The 17,538-nt window shown below is 42.2% G+C and overlaps 1 protein-coding gene across 4 annotated transcripts; it reads right to left on the bottom strand.

Moving 5' to 3' along the window:
* Window positions 1–822: 822 nt before the first annotated feature.
* fosb (FBJ murine osteosarcoma viral oncogene homolog B) lies at window positions 823–10,283 on the bottom strand. 4 transcript variants are annotated; one of them, XM_061826714.1, is made up of 6 exons: window positions 9,992–10,283; window positions 9,628–9,785; window positions 7,510–7,893; window positions 6,722–6,829; window positions 4,837–5,160; window positions 823–4,673 (listed from the first exon to the last, which is right to left on the bottom strand). In XM_061826714.1, the coding sequence occupies exons 1-6, from the start codon at window positions 10,053–10,055 to the stop codon at window positions 4,608–4,610; spliced, it is 1,104 nt and encodes a 367-aa protein (XP_061682698.1). In that variant the 5' UTR covers window positions 10,056–10,283; the 3' UTR covers window positions 823–4,607. The 4 variants fall into 4 exon arrangements, with proteins under 4 accessions (XP_061682698.1, XP_061682697.1, XP_061682695.1 ...); XM_061826713.1 differs by having other exon boundaries at window positions 823–5,160; window positions 9,992–10,036; window positions 10,124–10,283; XM_061826711.1 differs by having other exon boundaries at window positions 823–5,160.
* Between the last annotated feature and the right edge of the window lie 7,255 nt (window positions 10,284–17,538).

The following is a 17,538-nucleotide window of genomic DNA, read 5'->3' as shown; positions in this document are numbered from 1 at the left end:
TGATGCCGTACTTAATAAGTACATTTTGAAAGAGTAAAATGTCAAAAACAAGCTTTATTGTTTCAGGTTCTCCACCAGGGCCGGTTCAAAGCATGCGTATTTGAGGGGGCAGGCAGAAATGTTATGTAATATTGTATGTCATGTAACAGCATATTTTCAGGTATTATTATTATACATCCATCCATTTTCTTAGCCGCTTATCCTCACATGGGTCGTGGGAGTGCTGGAGCCTATCCTAGCTGTCAAGGGGCAGGAGGCAGGGTACACCCTGAACTGGTTGCCTGCCAATCGTAGGGCACATGGAGACGGACAACAGTCGCACTCACAAACGCACCTTGGTGCAATTTCAACCAAATTTATATCCAAATAAATTTAAGCGCATACAGCTGGAGCCCACCACAGCGGACTTCAGTCAAGAGACACGATACACTGAGGATGGGTCGGCAGTAATCTAAGGGCACATAAAGACAAAATAACTTCTGCCTGTTTTCCATTACGTTTGGGAACTTTAGACGAGAATTCTGGGTTCACCCATGATTGGTCGCCAGTCAACTGGAGCGCACAGAATGGAAATACAACCACCCATCTGTCATACTTCACCCATGGACATCAACAATCCACACACACAAAAAAGGTCAAAACTCCTAATTAAATATGTATATTTATTTACTGGTCAATTGGATTCAAGATTTACAGTAGCTGACATTTTCCAATTTACACATGCTTTCAGTTTGTTACAATTTTTGAAATATTGGTAAATACACAAAGACAGAGAAAGTGTACGATAACTCTCATTTAAAAGCGAGAGACATGCATCTGAATGATATACGTAGTGTTTATTACTGTACTTCCTTTACAAGTTAAATGCATTTGGTTTAAGCAATCATAGACGGTTAGGTTGATACTTTGTTGATCCACAGGAAAATTCACATCACTTAATTCAGTTAAGGATCTGAGATAGTGTTGTGTGGACATTAAGTTTATTGATTTTTTTTTTTTCATTTTTTTTTCTTTATATATAGAGATGCTTAGACAGCAGAAGGTGAATAGATTTGTCACATACTTTGTTCCCATTCAGGTATAAACCTGATGTTAAGATTACAAAAATAAAGTATAAATGTCAAAAAAATATCTGACATTATATATGCAGAGAATAATATTATAGCACCCTGTTGTCAATATGTACTCTATCTGTAAATATAAGTACAATAATATAAGTTGTCACATATCCAACAAGATATCTTTGGCTCTTTCACTGGTGTAACCTCAATGTACTGTGTATGTCTCGTTATGTTACGTGACAATCATAAAGTTTGCAGCAAAAATTATTTTAAAAAATACATTGTGATTATATGGCAAAAAAAGATGAAACACTGATACACATGTGTAACCTAAGGGAAATGAAAATGAAAGATCATAACATTTTCCATGAAAAATAAATGTTGCAGTACGTTTGTGAGGATATTGGAACCAAGTTTTTTTTTTTTTTTATAGCAATACATCATCACACTGGACATACAGTATAGTAGCAGTCAGTTTATAACCCCTGACTAATATTTGCTACATTATGTTCATCCAAGAGCATCTCAAGTATTGCATTTCATACCAAAGAAAAGATGGCTGAGCGGATATGTGGTTTGTGCGGAATAATGCAAACACATTGCAAACATTCACCTGATCATAGAAAAATAGAAGCGACTCTTGTTCAGTTGATGCTATCACAGCCGTTATACAGTACGAGCAAGGTTGATTGTGTCATATTCATCAAAAGAAATCCAGACAGGGAAGAAAAGAATGGATGTGTGTTCAGTGCAAGGGCCTCTGAGGTGTCATTCACACATTCAACGTTGCATTGAATATTATCAACTATCAACAATGATTACCATCACGATGGAATGACAAAGGTGATTCATATATTTCCAGAGATTTAGCTGCATGGAATTCACTACTCTGTCCATTAATTCTGGAGTCAATGTAAACGGTGGTGCTGTACGTCATGAAACTGCCTTTGTTTCCCGTCATGATTGTGAAGCAGCACCACAAAGAAGGGAAAAAAAACTATGTACATGAGAACTCGTGAATATGTTTTATCCCTATTCTGACAAACCGGAACATATTCTCATCACATTTGCATTTTGGAGAAGAAAAAAAAAAGGCATCTCGAAATAGTTCCTTAATCAGCTGTCCAAAAAGTGAGGTCCACCCATTCTCTGAGCACCAGGAGCCACAGAAACAGAAAACGATACAAGCATTTTGCTATTATTTGGATGGTATTTGTTTTTATTTATTCAAAATAAAACCTCTTTTTGTAAACTTTTATATATTTGTCCTTCAACTCTACATTTCAGTTCATTATTGAACAATATAGTTTGTTTATTGTAGGCCATATATGCAAGAATTGTAGATAACATTGTGTAAATGCAACAGTGATTTCAGTCAACTGTACTTTTTTTTTTTTTTAATTTCCATTTTGTAGTTGAAGTGGCGGTGTCAGTAGCTTTGGGTCAGACCTCACAGATAAATATCAGACAAAACAAAAGGCATCCCCACAACCTTGTAACATAGGCATAGTTACACACATACATTGAGTTTGCCATATTTCGTGCTTTATACGATTTATAAAACATAAATACACATGGTGAGAGGCAGTGACATCGTGCTTCATGTTAAGGGACAGGGCCATCTTTTAAAATCTGTCGTATATATCTTTATATTTTCTTCTCTCTTAGAAAAATATCTATTTTAAAACTAAACCTCAGTTACATCGTTCAAATTTCTTCATTAACAAAAATATCACCTTTAGAGCTGCAACACATTCATATTTGACAATCATAGCAAATGGGCATGTGGACTTGAACAACATTCTTTTTTTTTTTTTAACTTTTGACAAAAAAGTCCACAACATGCCTCCAAGTTGCAACATGAAAACACAATGGGGAAAATATATATATATATATATAGTTACGATGCAACAACAACAACAGTAAGAGTTGGGGGTGGGCCAGGGTTGCAGTTGTACAATAAAAAGCAGAACAATCAAATACTGTACATTAAAAAGACATTAAAATATGTAATAAATGTCACTGGAACATAAAAGGAAAAACAAATGGCACAAATTCACACGCAAAGAGAAGACGTTAGCGCCACAACGTCGGCCCGGGGGCTCTCTCTTTTTTTATTTTTTTTGTTTCCGAGGCAGCCACTGCGACAACCTCCCTCAAGAAAGAAATAAACAGGCCAACTGCATTCGTATGCACGCCCGATGTTTGGAGGTTGTCTGCATCTCCCAGTAAGGCAAACAGGCGGACAGAAAAAAAATAAAAGCACAATGCTCAATAGCCATGGCAGCTTGGTGATGCTTTTAACCAACAGGGATGGCGTGTGCACACTTGGTAAGAGAAGGATATTTTACCTGCATCACAAAGGTTCAATTGAGACAACTGAACTTTTTCTTGTTTGTTGCTGTGTCACCCAAAATCCAAAAAGCTTCTTCAGTACTGATTCTTTTAGCAAACAGTTTGAGGCATCACCCATCATCCGGTTATAACAATGTCTTGACTCTCCTCCCCCCAAACATTGTCTTATTCTGCCGGAACTCATCATTGATGAACAAGCTGTTTTGCCACAAGGAAAGCGAACGACCGGTTGGTATGGGTGATGATCATTCACCAGCCACATCCTGCAACAACATTAAATATAACCAAGGAGACTCCAAACCTAAAAATATGGAAATGCAGATGCCTTGTAGATCAAAGGTCTTCAACAAAGTCCAGTTGCCTGGATTCAAACCTCACAGATAACCATGACCTGGAAGGTCTTTTACTTGTTTTTTTTTTGTTTTGCTTGATTTGCATTTGGCTCACAACAACAAAAGCATCTCCCCAGAGACACTCAACATGTCTCGTATTCATCGTTTTTGCGAAATGGCTTGTTTGAAGACGTCCGCTTTGCTTTTTAAGCATCAACTGTGCATCTAATTGTCCAGCTGCGGCTCCCAGTGAAGGGTATGCTTGTTAGGAACACCCTGCAGAACCACGGTCCAGGTCCAGACAGAGAGGTTAAGGTGTGTGACTGTCAGGTTGGGGGCCAGGCCATTCACTCAAGGTCCCAAGGGCTGGAGGGGTCTTCGGGCTCTCGGGTGTGGAGGACTTCAAGGAGAGAGAGGGGGAGAAACACAAGAGACAAAAGAGGAGAAACAGATGCTGCCACTGCAGAGGAATTGTAACAACGCAGCGATCGCAGACTTCCAAGCATGAGGAAGCTGAGGAGCAGTTGGGCGGATGAAGGATTAGCAGTGAGTATCTCTCCTCTGGGCACTGGGCAAAAGCGGAGGTTGGAAGGGGAGGGATGGAAGAGGGGATGAAAGACCCTCAGAGGGAACAAGGTGGGGGGCACCGGTGCAATTTTTGGCAGCTCACTGAAAACCGAGTATAATCTGTATCTTTTGTGTCTGATTGACGTTTGCTATTTGAATCCATCTCTCTCTTGCAACGCACATTAATTTTGTTCTTTAACCCAATGCGGGGACAGTCCGCCCCGTGCTCAGCGAGCGTTTAGGTATGCGCGAGTTTGGTCGGTCAGTCAGAGCGCCAGCAGGGAAGGCGAGTTCAAGGAATCGGATGACTGCTCGCTACTGCTGTTCCGATGGTTGGCACTGACCCCGCAGGCTCCCTCTGGGTAGGTGAACACAAATGAAGATGTGTATGAAGTGCTGTGGCTGGTAATGCCTGCATCGTCATGGTTACCACCACCACCACCACCGTCGCTGGCCATGAGGCACGGCCCGCCAGGTGCCGCTGCCTCACCTGGGCCATAGAAAGAACAAGAAAACTCTACCTCCTGTATCATTCCTGGCTGAGGCTGTTGGACTTGTTGCTGCTGCTGTGGTCGAATCTGCGACTGTGTGGAGGCCGGGTGGCCCGTGTAGGCAGGAGGCAGATAGAAAGAGTCTTCTTTCACAGCCAAGTCCACAATGGAGGTGGGGGCTTGTAAGGTCTGGGTAGGGAGCTGCGCCGTGCTTGGTTGAGGCTGCTCCTGGTACAGGAGCTTGCAATTGGGCTGGTGGGCCACCAGGACAAATTCCAAGCGCTCTTTTTCCTTCTGCAGCTCAGAAATCTCTGCCTCAAGCTCGGCCTTCTCTTCCTCAAGGATGTCCGTCTCCTGTGCGCAATGAGAGAATGAGCCAAGCGTGAGAAATGCGATAGGAGAGGATGTTGATGGTTTTACTGAACATGTTGTGTATTAAGCACCATCATTAGTACTTTACCCGGGCTGTAGAAACACTAAACACTTCATTAAATACCTGGAACTGAACCACTAGTTGACAGTGTAGAACTGTTCAATGACGATGATAGCTTGAAGTCCATTTATTGCTAATAATGTGTTCTGCCATTAACAATACGGATGCCTCACTGGGAACAGGTGCTCAGTCGTCGCGGCAAACTAGCAACGATGCCTCAAGCATTTAAATATTTCATTAAAATTAAGACCAGTGGTACGTTCAAGCACAAAAATGCAAGCCTTCCCGCAAATACACACAAGTGCAATTAATTCTCTATCCACTAATGCTAGCTGAAAAAACTTCTAGATCTTCATTTGATCCATCAGTAAATTAAACATACATCCTCAGCCCTCCTGTAACATTGCGTTATACTACTATTAGCGAGTAGCAACCCTGCAGTTGTGTTATATGAAATGGTGTTAGAGTTTCACGAGTTTTCAATTGTCTGCAAGCTCATGAAGGTTTCTGAATGGGATTGGATGAACAAGTTAGGGAGTGGGGTCTGTGCAACTGAGGATGGTGGGCTGGGGAAAGTGTGTAAGCGATCTTTTTGGGAAGAAAAAACGCCAATAGAGAGATAAGAGCTGACAAAATTATCAATGACGACAACTACTTGACTCGACAATCATCACATGAGTATAAAGTACAAATTATCTGAAGTTGTTCAACTCTCATTGGGTACATCTGCACAATCAACTTGATCAAATGAAAAATGTCTACAAACAAGTTCTTATCAGGGGTAGGCGCTCTTTTGCCTTAAAGGGGGACTTTCAGTACTTTGAGAGAGCCATAGCAAATTTATTTTAAAAATATGAAGAAATAGGGGGGGCAGCACGGTGGTTCAGCTGGTAAAGCATTCCCCTCACTGTTCTGAGGTCCCAGGTTCAATCCCGGACCCACCTATGTGGAGTTTGCATGTTCTCCCCATGCCTGCATGGGTTTCCTCATCACATTCCAAAAAATTAATTGGAGACTCTAAATTGCCCCTGGGTGTGATTGTGAGTGCCTCTGTTTGTCTCAATGCGCCCTGTGATTGGCTGGCAACCAGTTCAGGGTCTACCCCGCCTCCTGTCCGTTGACAATCGGGATAGGCTCCAGCACTCCCCGCAACCCTCCTGAGGATAAGCGGTGAAGTAAATGGATGGATGGAAGAAATAGGGGCAGTATGATGCACTGGTCATTAGCTTCTCAGCCTAATAAGTCTGAAGTTTAGGGTTTCAATCTCAGATCCTTCCATTATCATAATCACAATGAGGAATTATTATTAAATCCATCAACTCCTTTTTTGTACCACATGCTCACTAAGGTCAAGAGGGTCATCATTGTACTAACCAATACAGTAGACCCAGACTTTTCAAAACAAATCTTGTACTGGATCTCAGTTAATTGTGTATGTTACGTCTTCATAGCATTCATTCCTGAAGCTTCGTCCAATCTTACCGACTGCAGCCTGTCTGTGAGCTCCCGTCGACGGTTTCTGCATTTGGCAGCGGCCAGTTTGTTCCTCTCCCGACGAACACGTCGCTTCTCCTCCTCCTCTGGAGTCAGCTGGAAGAAAGAGAGGAAGCGTTAATGTGTGGTCCTTTGACTCAGAAGTAGCCATACTGTATGTGTAATGTACGTATGTGTATTATGTTAGGTTCTCTACAAAGCTCCAAAGGACTGGGCTGGAGATGCTTTTTTTCCATCAGGACCATTAAAAAAAAACCTGTGAGGGCCACACTCACTTTATGAAAATATGAGCATTGGTGGTTGAAGTGTTTTTTTTTATTTTTTTAACAGCAGTTCCTCTAAGGGTGACTAATAATGTAGTGGTACAATCACCTGTCTTTGGTGCAGGTAGTGTTCAGGGTTTGGCTCCCACTCGGGGATAATGAGAATGATTGTCTATCTCTATACTGTATGTGCCCTGTGATTGACTAGAAGCCATTCCAGGGTTTAGGTTATATTTTGCCTGAGTTAGCTAGGACAGGGTTTATCTCCATGATCCCAAACTGGAGAAGTGGGATGGAAAATGTTTGGGTGGATAGTTCCTCTAAGGTTTGATTTGTTTTTAAAATTGATGGTAGACTAGATCAAGCGTTCCCAGGCCCTTTTATAGAGAAGATGCTCTTAAGAAACAATGTGTGCACATGGTGTAATCCAACAGGTGTCAGCAAAATTCCTGTGATAGTGAATGTGTGAAATGTGAGGGCCTACAACCACACCGTCCAAGCACACACACTTACTAACACACCAACATCTCCGTCTTCACTCACAGACTCTTCTCTGGTGCGGCGGCTACGGGTTCTGGACTGGCGGATGGGGCCCGGTGCCGGGCCAGGGGTGTCGGAACTTGGAGGAGTGAATGCGGACCCGGAGGAGTAACTCGGGCCCGGCATGTCATACGGGTCAACCACTGACACGGGCCGGGTCATGGTGGAGGGTCCGGTGGTGCTGCTTTGCCCTGAGGCCTGGGAGGTGAGGAGGGTTGGCTGAACCATCCACTGCAGGTCCTGACTGGTGGTGATGGCAGTGACGGTCGGCACGAAGGAGCCGGGCATCTCCCCTCCACTGCTGGATCCTGGCCCGCTGTCCACAATGCTCAAGCCAGCTGCAGCTGACACACACTCCTGGGCATGACAAATGAACAGGTAGTATTACACATCATTCAAGAAAATCTGAAATATTAGGGAGAACTTTGAATCTTACAGGCAGAATTATTTATATATAGAGAGAACATAAAAACTCTACACATGGAGGGCCAGGATTTCAACTGCGGTCCCCAGAAGTGTGAGACACTCTAACCAGTCATCCACCATACTGCCCTACACTGTAGTATTACAAGTGAATTCAACGTCTCGGGTTCAATAAAGCGTTCATAACTAAATTATTTTGATACATTTGGCAACGGTAACTAAGTGTTCACTTGCCTGACTACCGTGCAGGCAGCGTGGGTTCAGTTCCCACTCAGTAAGGAAATGAGTGTGAATAAATGATGTGCCCTGTGATTGACTGGCAAACAATCCAGAGTGAAGTCAGATGGGATGGGTTTCAGCTACAGTATAGGAAATTGATTCAAGGACATTTAGCATAAATTAACAACTATAGACAAAATGTTTTTTTTTTAATTGTTTTTGCTATTTTTCTGTATTTTTCAGTGACTAGTAAATTGATTGGGAACTGGTGAGATACCAGCGTTACTTCCTCGCGTTGTTGTTGTTTTAGTTTGATGCTGCTAATGATTATCACAAGACAATGCTTTACACTGAGGTAAGGATTCCTCAATTTGCCTACGCACACCAGGTAGCCAATAAGCACCACTTGATCAGTGTCTTCACAAATATTAACGAAACATAAAGATTAAATGTAATTTGAGCAAATTTGTTATTTTACATGTGTGTATCTAGGCCTTCGTACCCAAGAAATAGCTCTCAGTTTCAAAAAGGTTCCTGACCCCTGCTCTAGTGTAATGAAAGATTCCTGTCCTTGGATTAGCTATCAAACCTCAACTACTCCTTAAAACATTAAAGCTCCTAAATAAATACTTTTGAAAAAAAAACTCCGATACTTTGTTGTTGTTTGTTTAAACGTGTTTACCCAAACCCCATCCGCTCTTTTAAAACGTGTGCAATAGATCCTAAAAATGCTTTACTGGTTGTTATTTTTTGTAATCCGTGCAGCGAAATTACTGTTCAAATTGAAATATAAAATGCATAAATATTACTAATACAATATAAAATAAGATTTAAGATGGACTTTAACTACAGCAGGTCACGTTAAATGACAAAATGATACGATTGTAAAACTCTTATTTTCTTTTCTACGTAAATTTAATCTTCGTTTTCAACGCACCCCCCTCGACCAATCGTGTGCCTCCTCTCTTCGCCCAGGTCCCTCCCACTTTTTCCTCCTCCGCCATCACAGCCCGGGCCGGCCGGTGTTGCCCGTGACAACGCGACGTAACATTCCAAAATAGAACGGCAATTTACGTCAGTGCCTCCGAGAAAGAGAGCGAGAGACGTAGAGGCATTACGGGAGAGAGAGAGCGAGCGCGCCAGAGTGGAGGATCTGTGGTGAGGAGGCGAGGCTTTTACTGTGACGTACGAGACTTGCAGCTGCGTGTCACAGGCACCCCGAAGCGAGCACGCTTTCCAATCCTGGAGCCGGTAAAGAAATAGATATTTTTTCTAAATATATATTTGTAACCACTATGTACACACTCGAACTCGGAAATATGACTTAAATATAAAAAATAAAAAAAAACGGGTGTTATCTCGACGCTAGCGAGTTAGCCATTTCCGGGTATAGTTACATATACAGTATTGAACATATAACCACGCTTACGTGGGTTCTTTCCCACTTACCTGGGGAGCACTGGTGGTCGGCGGGCTCCCGAAGGAGTCCACGGAGGAGAGGTACTGGGACTCTATGGAGGGGGACGAGCTACCACGGGAACCACTGTCGGGGTCGCCGGGGAACCCTTGGTACATCTCCCCGCGGGGGCCGAGAGAGAGCTTGGCACCTGCAAATTATTCAGTGAAATTTTGTTCTCTCTCTCTCTCTCTCTCTCTCTCTCTCTCTCTGTGTCCACATATAAATATATATATATACACGCAGAAGTGTTACTGCTGTATTTTGTGATAATAAACGCACACTCTCTGTCTGATGTGACACTGTTACTGCGTGATTATCGGATGAAAGTGTGACCCCACGAATCGGGAAACTCACCGTTACTTGTCTTTTTGCTGTTTCCGGGCGAGGAGCTCCTAGTGTCTTTCCAAAAAAGTTGCATGAAGAAGCCTTAATCCACTTGCCCGCGACCAACAAGCGGGGGAGAAATCGTTGCGAACGAGTCTTTACCGTCTTTTCCCGGCGTTCAAACTACTGCGATCCGAAGCCCGATAAATCCATAAAGTCCGTTCGGCGGCACGACCCGGCGGATGCACGGCAGAATTACGGTACAAACAAGCAGATTTTGTCTTATGAATGAATCCTCCTCGAGTAGCCTACAACCGAGGCATTTAAGTCCCGCCTTGGGGTTCCGCTGACGTACATGCCCATATTTGTACACCACTGTTGTGTTTGGTATCCTTGGTGACGTCGAGGGATTCCCTCTCGCGCTGCAATGGGTCAAAGCTTACCTCGTCGGCGGATAATAATAGATGCGTTTCTTTTTTGGAATCATTCTCAAGGCGAAGGGGGTATTCCTCACCGTCTGACTATTTCGGAAAGGAAACTTATACATCTTAACTGTAACGAGTGTGGAAAGCTACATACTTGTATACTGTATTGGGTGAAATGGCTTGGTCAGCAACATAATGCATAGAGCCCTGAGTTTATATTGTGTAGACCCGCTTTTACAGCATTTCCCCCAACATTACTTGAATGGTGATATTTAGTATTGTGCTGGTTCTTAAGTAAAGAAAGAAAAAAGGTAATGGGGTGTAAAAAAAATATTTCCCTCTTCAAGTATAACCGTCATAATTGCATAGTGGGCATATGTTGTCATCAGAAATGAGACTGAGGTTTTATTACACACACAAAAACCTACTACCTACCCTAGTCAAATGGGTTCTGGGGGTGAAAAACCCCCGACAAACCTTTTTTTTTGGGGGGGGGGGCTGTTTTTAAAAATTTTCATATGGAAAAAAATTGACATGAAGTCATTCCGCTCTATACATTAGTTTAAACAGTAGTTAGAAGAAATAAAAGACTTAGTTTAGAACATTCAGAAACACTCCCGTCCATTTTCTATATCACTTGTCCTCATTTGGGTCACATGTGAGCGCACAGAGATTCAGAGAAAATGCAAAGTCCATCCAGGAAAGCTCGAGAGATACAACCTGGAACCTCAGAACTGTGCTGCACTTCCACAAAATATAATGATTGAATTAAAGAAAATACATTTGCTATTTTAAAATGTTCCCGAGTCATCGCAATTAGTTCTATGTCCTGTTAGTTACTATTTTATTATATTGTCGCTGTTGAGTGGAAACCTTGTACAATCAAATATGGGCATTACATTTTTCCCACACACCAATACAATTGCTCTGTCCCTGCATCATCCGTTAATATTACGGATTCTGAACCAGTTAAAACAGATGACAGGTTTATGTGTCATTTATATCGGCTGTTGGTGTAATCGAAAAAGTATTTCTAGGCATAGGTGTGACTATCGTTTGCAAACGGCCACCTTGTGTACTTTTGTATGCCTCTTAAATTCCTTTTGTAAGCATTCTCAAGACACACCCACAGGAATCCTTCCGTTTTGCAAAGGGAGATCCTTGTCATTAACATACTCCCTCGACCCGGATGGCTCCAAACCAATGCAATCTGTGGATCCATCCGTTTTCCGTTTTCTAGGCATGCTGGGAGTCCTTCCCAGCAGTCTTTGGGCAAGAGGCGGGGTATACCCTGAACTGGCCACCAGCCAATTGCAGTCAATGCGCTTCACTAAATTCATATAAAAAAAAAAAAAACAAATGGGAAAAAAAAGATTATACAACTATTTAATAATCAGTTTGTGGAAAAATCTTTCAAGCACGATGGTGAAAAAGATACACAAGATCTGAGAGATTGCTCTATATTATTGATACAGAGACATTTTTTAATTGATTTTTGTAACGGCTTCTGTTGTTAAACGGGACGTTTTCATTAGCAATATGACTGTGAACTTGCTCGTTTACAAACGCAATGTCAGCGTTGCCAAATGAGTGACTTTTCTGACCCTTCTCGTAACGTTTTTTTTTTTCCAAAAAGACTTTGAAGTTCTTGTAATGTGAACCTAAATACGTCCTTGAAATATGACACCGCAGTTGTTAAAAACTGAATGATTGAAAAAAATGTGATATAAAACAAGGCTTCAAAATCATGAAAGATCAAGTCAGTCTCCATGTGTGCTAAATGTAGGGAAAGCATTCCCTGCCTAACTGTCGAGCATCAGTTACATACTTTACTACGTCTAAAAACAACCTGCAAAAATGGATGCTACCTAGTCAAGCATCAACCTTGTGTCTCAATAACTACATTTGATCCACGAAAATATACTCACAAGCCTGGACTATAAGTATTTGGACATTTTAAATGGTCATTCATTAAACATCCATCCATTTTCTTTGCTGCTTATCCCTATAAGGTCGCGGGGAGTGCTGGAGCCTATATAAGCTGTCAACCGGCAGGAGGAGGGGTACATCCTGAACTGGTTGCCACCCAATCCCAGGGCACATAGAGACAAGCAGCCGCACTCACAATCACAGCTAAGGGCAATTTAGAGTGTCCAATTAATGTTGCATGTTTTTGGAATGTGGGAGGAAACCGGAGAACCTGGAAGAAACCTACGCAGGCACGGGGAGAACATGCAAACTCCACACAGGCAGGGCTGGGATTGAACCCGGGACCTCTGAACTGTGAGGCCAACGCTTTACCAGCTGTCCCACCGTGCCGCCCTGTACATATACATATGATGAAATCCACCCCATTTATGTGGAGCACATATGGAGACAGACAATAGTCATCACAATCAGACCTAGGGGCAATTTAGAGTGTCCAATTAATGTTGCATGTTTTTGGGATGTGGGAGAAAACCGGAGTGCCCGGAGGAAACCCACACAGGCACGGGGAGAACATGCAAACCCCACACAGGCGGGTCTGGGATTGAACCTGGAACCTCAGAACTGTGAGGCCAACATTTTACGAGTTATGCCACCGTGCCTCGTTAAAGATCACGTTTCCATCTATGTTTTGACAAAAGGGACTTTTTTTTTCCCAAGAGGAACTCATTTTCACTTGGGTTTTAAATTGGACCAGAGCAGTGCAGTTGCGAATGATTCAGTACGCTGAGAATGAAATAACGCAGTTTAATGAGAATATTCATTGGTAAGGTGGACAGTGATTTTAAAATAGATCATTGAATTGGTGCAGTTAAACAAAGCTTTCTCTTATCTTCGCCCGTTCTTGCCCAGTACTAATTCTTTCCTTCATCACATCTCTGTTGGATTACTTTAATGCATGTTACGTTGGAGTCTCTCTCTCCAGTTGGTTCAAAATGCGCCTGCTTGCCTCTGAACTAGAACACGCAAAAGGGAGCACATACGGTAATTCTTATACTGGCCTCCTTCCACCGGCTGCCAATGCACTGTAAGAGTCTTCTATTTGTTTTTAAGACCTCTCTTTTTTTGGGTTTTGCTCTGCCTTCACTTTGACTGCTCCGTCCCCACATGGCTGCCCGGTGCCTCGGCACAGCTGACCAGCTGAGCAGAAGCTCAAAGGGGGACAAAGCGTTTTCTGTTGCTGGTCCAAAATTGTTGAATTTTTCAAAATTTGCCTTGAAATCTAATGTTATTCGATGGCTCTGCCCTTGTTCCTTTTTGCTGACTTTCACCTTGTATTGTCGTTTTGTTTATTTGATGCCTAACGGCTATCTATTTCACTTTTTTTCCATTTCTCCTTGCATAAAGTTGAGTTAAGTATCTTTTAAAGAAAAAACAACAACAGATAATGCTGTGAAAATTTGATTTGATGCACTTTGGGGTATCAGGACAAATAAAATAAATAAATATGAGCAGTGTAATTGTCATTTGAAATCCAATTTTGTGAAAATTAAACATGTTAAGGCCATGTCCTCGATCCTTACAACACACACACATGAATAAACAGGAGTACATGCTAATTGAAAGGAGTACAGTGGGCAGCTATGACGGAAATCAGATCCTGTCACAGTGCAGAACGCCCAAAGTGATTCATGATGGCGGCCTACATGCGGACAGCAGTGGGAATATATGGGGTGGGGGCTGGGGGGGGGGGTCGTTGTGTGTGTACGTGTTGTAGTCCCATCCGGGGATTTGGAGGTGGCAATTCATGAATGAGAATTAAAAAAAAAAAAAAAAGAACAAGTGATGCGCGCGCGTGTCTGTGAAGGTGGGTAGTCAGCGCTTTAACGTCAGAGAACCACGGAGGACGTGATTGAGGCCCGTCTGAGCCGCGGGTACCGGAGTGACTCCTCATGAATCACCTCGTGATGGAGTCACCCATTCAACTCCAGAGAAATACAAGGACTCTATAACTAACACACACAACAATTGTTTACACAAACTATCCCAAAGAGTAAGTACTGTTAGGTTAAATCAGAAGAAACATATTGTGCCGCTGTGTGTGTGTGTGTGTGTGTGTGTGCGTGCGTGTGGGGAGCGTACTGTTTCCATGGCAACATCGCTGGTGCCGCCGCCTCGCGTGTTGTGCCGCCCTGCAAATGGTTTCCCTGGCAACGAGCTGGCACACGGCGCCACTTCCGGGGTTTCTCGTCAACGAGGTGAGCGCGTCGGGTTGTTGTTTTGTCAGTCACCGACTGCTCGTTTCTTATTTTCTTTTCTCACTCCACCCCCACGTTGCGTCAGTGGAGTTTGTGTTTGTTGCTGTCCTCGTTTCCGTGCTATATTTACGTGGGCACGCGCGAAGCTAGGTAGCTAACAACAGGAGCTAATCTAGCTACTCCACTTTATTTCCAGAGCACTTTAAAAATGATACCCTACCTAAGACAAAGTGCCTCGTGCAAGTACAATTTGACCTAAGAAAAAATAAAAACTGCATCGTATAATATATAGATGCCCATAAAAATAGGTAGATAAACAGATAATGTACCATAGTGCATAGATGGTTAGGTAGATAGGAAGACAGACAGAAAGAAAGGCACTTTATTCAACCCATGAGAGAAATTAGATTTCACAACCGTCATTCAATAACAACCAACAAGTTTGAAAAACCCTGTTAAACCAAGCACAACAAAATAATCTATGCATCCTTCAGTGGAGGAAATTCACTTGTAGCTACAGCAAATGATCATCAATGCAAATGATCAATGTTCTGAAAAGAGTTATCATTATGAGAGTAAACCAATTGAGAGGAAAAATGTTTTTGACAAACAGACTCTAGTAGAAAAAATAGCGAAATTGTGTAAGGTATATTGCACCGAGAGTAAGAGCAACATTTTGGATTCATTTGCAATTGCACAAGACCAAAAAAAAAAAAGAAACCAAATATTAAGGTGTTGCTTATTGGTCTTTAGTAAAATGTAAATATTATTCAATTATATTACAGCAATAGTTGTACAATAGGCCTTATGAAGAACATTACATGACCAAGGAGTAGAACAGGTTGGCCGACTTCCCATGTGTACAGCTTTAATTTCGATAACTCCGCGCTGATGACACAGTAAACAAACGTCTGTGATAAATTACTGTTAGCTTTTGCAATTATAATCTAAGAGGAAAGGAACATATTCTTGAATCAGATCCGATTATCTGATTGCTATTGGCTATCTGCAGATTTTTGTTTACCACATGTAGGTCACAATATCTTTCATTATCAATAAAAGTTACAAAGGTAATGTAAGAAAATAGACAGATTACATACCTTTTCTGTCACATGCTACGTAAGATGAAACCTGTATCTTGTGGCAGGAGTTTATTATGCAAATGTGATAGATATTATATATGGTCATGTTTGGTAGCGTTTGAAGACATATCAAATAAAGACACGGTAGGTGCTCTGTCCCGGTCATCTGCCCAAGCTTTCCGCCAGTTACCAACCTAAAGCAAAAGCAAGTGCTTCGTCTTCTTTTACCGAATGTAGAAGTTGGTTGAACATGACCCCTTACTGTGCAAAAAGGGATGTATAATAATAGACTGGTGGTACTACATGTAATAATTTCCTCTAACTATTCTCTCTGGAGTTTAGGGCCATGAGTTTGTTTTTGTTGTTTGTTTGCAAATGGTGTAGTCTAGACTCCAGCCAAGCTAGGCCAGGTTCAAACAGACCCGGCACTGTTGTCTTCATTCCCCCTCCTGACGTGCTTTTGTTTTGCTTGCTTCGCTGTCTCTTAGCATACTTTCGGGAAGTTACTAGCTTGCGCCGCGCTCACGAGGCCAGTCCCTTTGCTTCCCATTGGAAGGCTGTGCCGTGTTTGTCTGCTTTCCCTGCCCAAAATATGCGTTGCCATGCGACGCCGAGGCCTGTCCCACTTCACAGTGGTTTTGTTTACACCCATTCTGGCTCTAACAATATTACATAACCCCTCAAGGCTTCCCCTCCCCACTTCTGCAAGAGAAATATGATCGTCCCAGATTCATCAGCCAACCAAATGTCCCGATTCTTCGCTTTTTTTCTCCACCACTGCTGTGTTCACTCAGCGTTTTTCATGAGCTCCACTCAAACTGTGGTTATAATCTTAGCATGTGGAAGACTGTTTACAAGAAAGCCCAACTTTGAAGTCAGTCTTTCATTAAATATCCCATTGCAACACGAACCGCCGGGGATAAATATTCACAAGAAGACAGAGCTTGTGTAATAGTGATGCCTGACACCATTTAATGTTTGTCTTCTATTTACAGTACGTGATCATTGCAAAACTTTTCGTACACTCAACTTGATTAAGAAAGCATACACTGGTAGTTGACAAAGGACAGCTGGGGAAACTACTTCTGCTATATGTTCTTCCGATGTTAAGCAAACATAGAAGTAAAAAGTTGTGTCATAATTGTTTACGGAAGGCGAAGGGTTTATTTACTGTGCATCAGTAGCAATAATAATAATAATGCATTACGCTTATATAGTGCTTTTGTAGACACTGAAAGATGCTTTAGAATTTCACAGTTTATCAGTCATTCCTCAGTAATACTTGGTAATTTCTGCTTCCATTAGACTGTGGTCTACAGCGACTGTGACCACCACCTACCATCCAACCCAATTCATCCATGGGCAATGCGGATTCGGTGTCTTGCCCAGGGACACAAGGATGACATGTGCTAGGTTTGGGGATACGAACTAGCAACCATCCGGTTGGATGGCTTACACTTACCCTCTGAGCCACGCTGGCCACAGCACTTCTCGTCGGATTAAAAAAATCATATAGAGATTGACGAGTAGCAACTGTAGGTATCGCTATCGGGCTGGTACCAGACCTATTGTAAAGTATCGAGTACTTGTAGAGGTTACTGACACCAGCCACCAATACTAAGGGCAAAAAGAATAATCTGAGCAATAAAGGAGCAAGTCTTACAGTCTTGCCAGTAATTGGTGCTATATGGAGGCAATTTGACACATTGGTGTGCCATCTAGTGTGTCAGGAAAAAAAAAAGGTCTTTGTTCACAATGACCTCTTACTGTGTTAATTTGAATTTTCAGTATCAAAAGTACCAGTGGTATCGGTACTCAGTGAGTACTCAAGTAAATACTTGTAAAAAAATTGTGCTGGTAACTGCTTAAAGAAAGTGGCATTGAAA

The sequence above is a fragment of the Syngnathoides biaculeatus genome, chromosome 8 (genome assembly GCF_019802595.1).
Source record: "Syngnathoides biaculeatus isolate LvHL_M chromosome 8, ASM1980259v1, whole genome shotgun sequence".
Lineage (NCBI taxonomy): Eukaryota > Metazoa > Chordata > Actinopteri > Syngnathiformes > Syngnathidae > Syngnathoides > Syngnathoides biaculeatus.
This window is presented reverse-complemented; position numbering and strand designations above follow the sequence as displayed.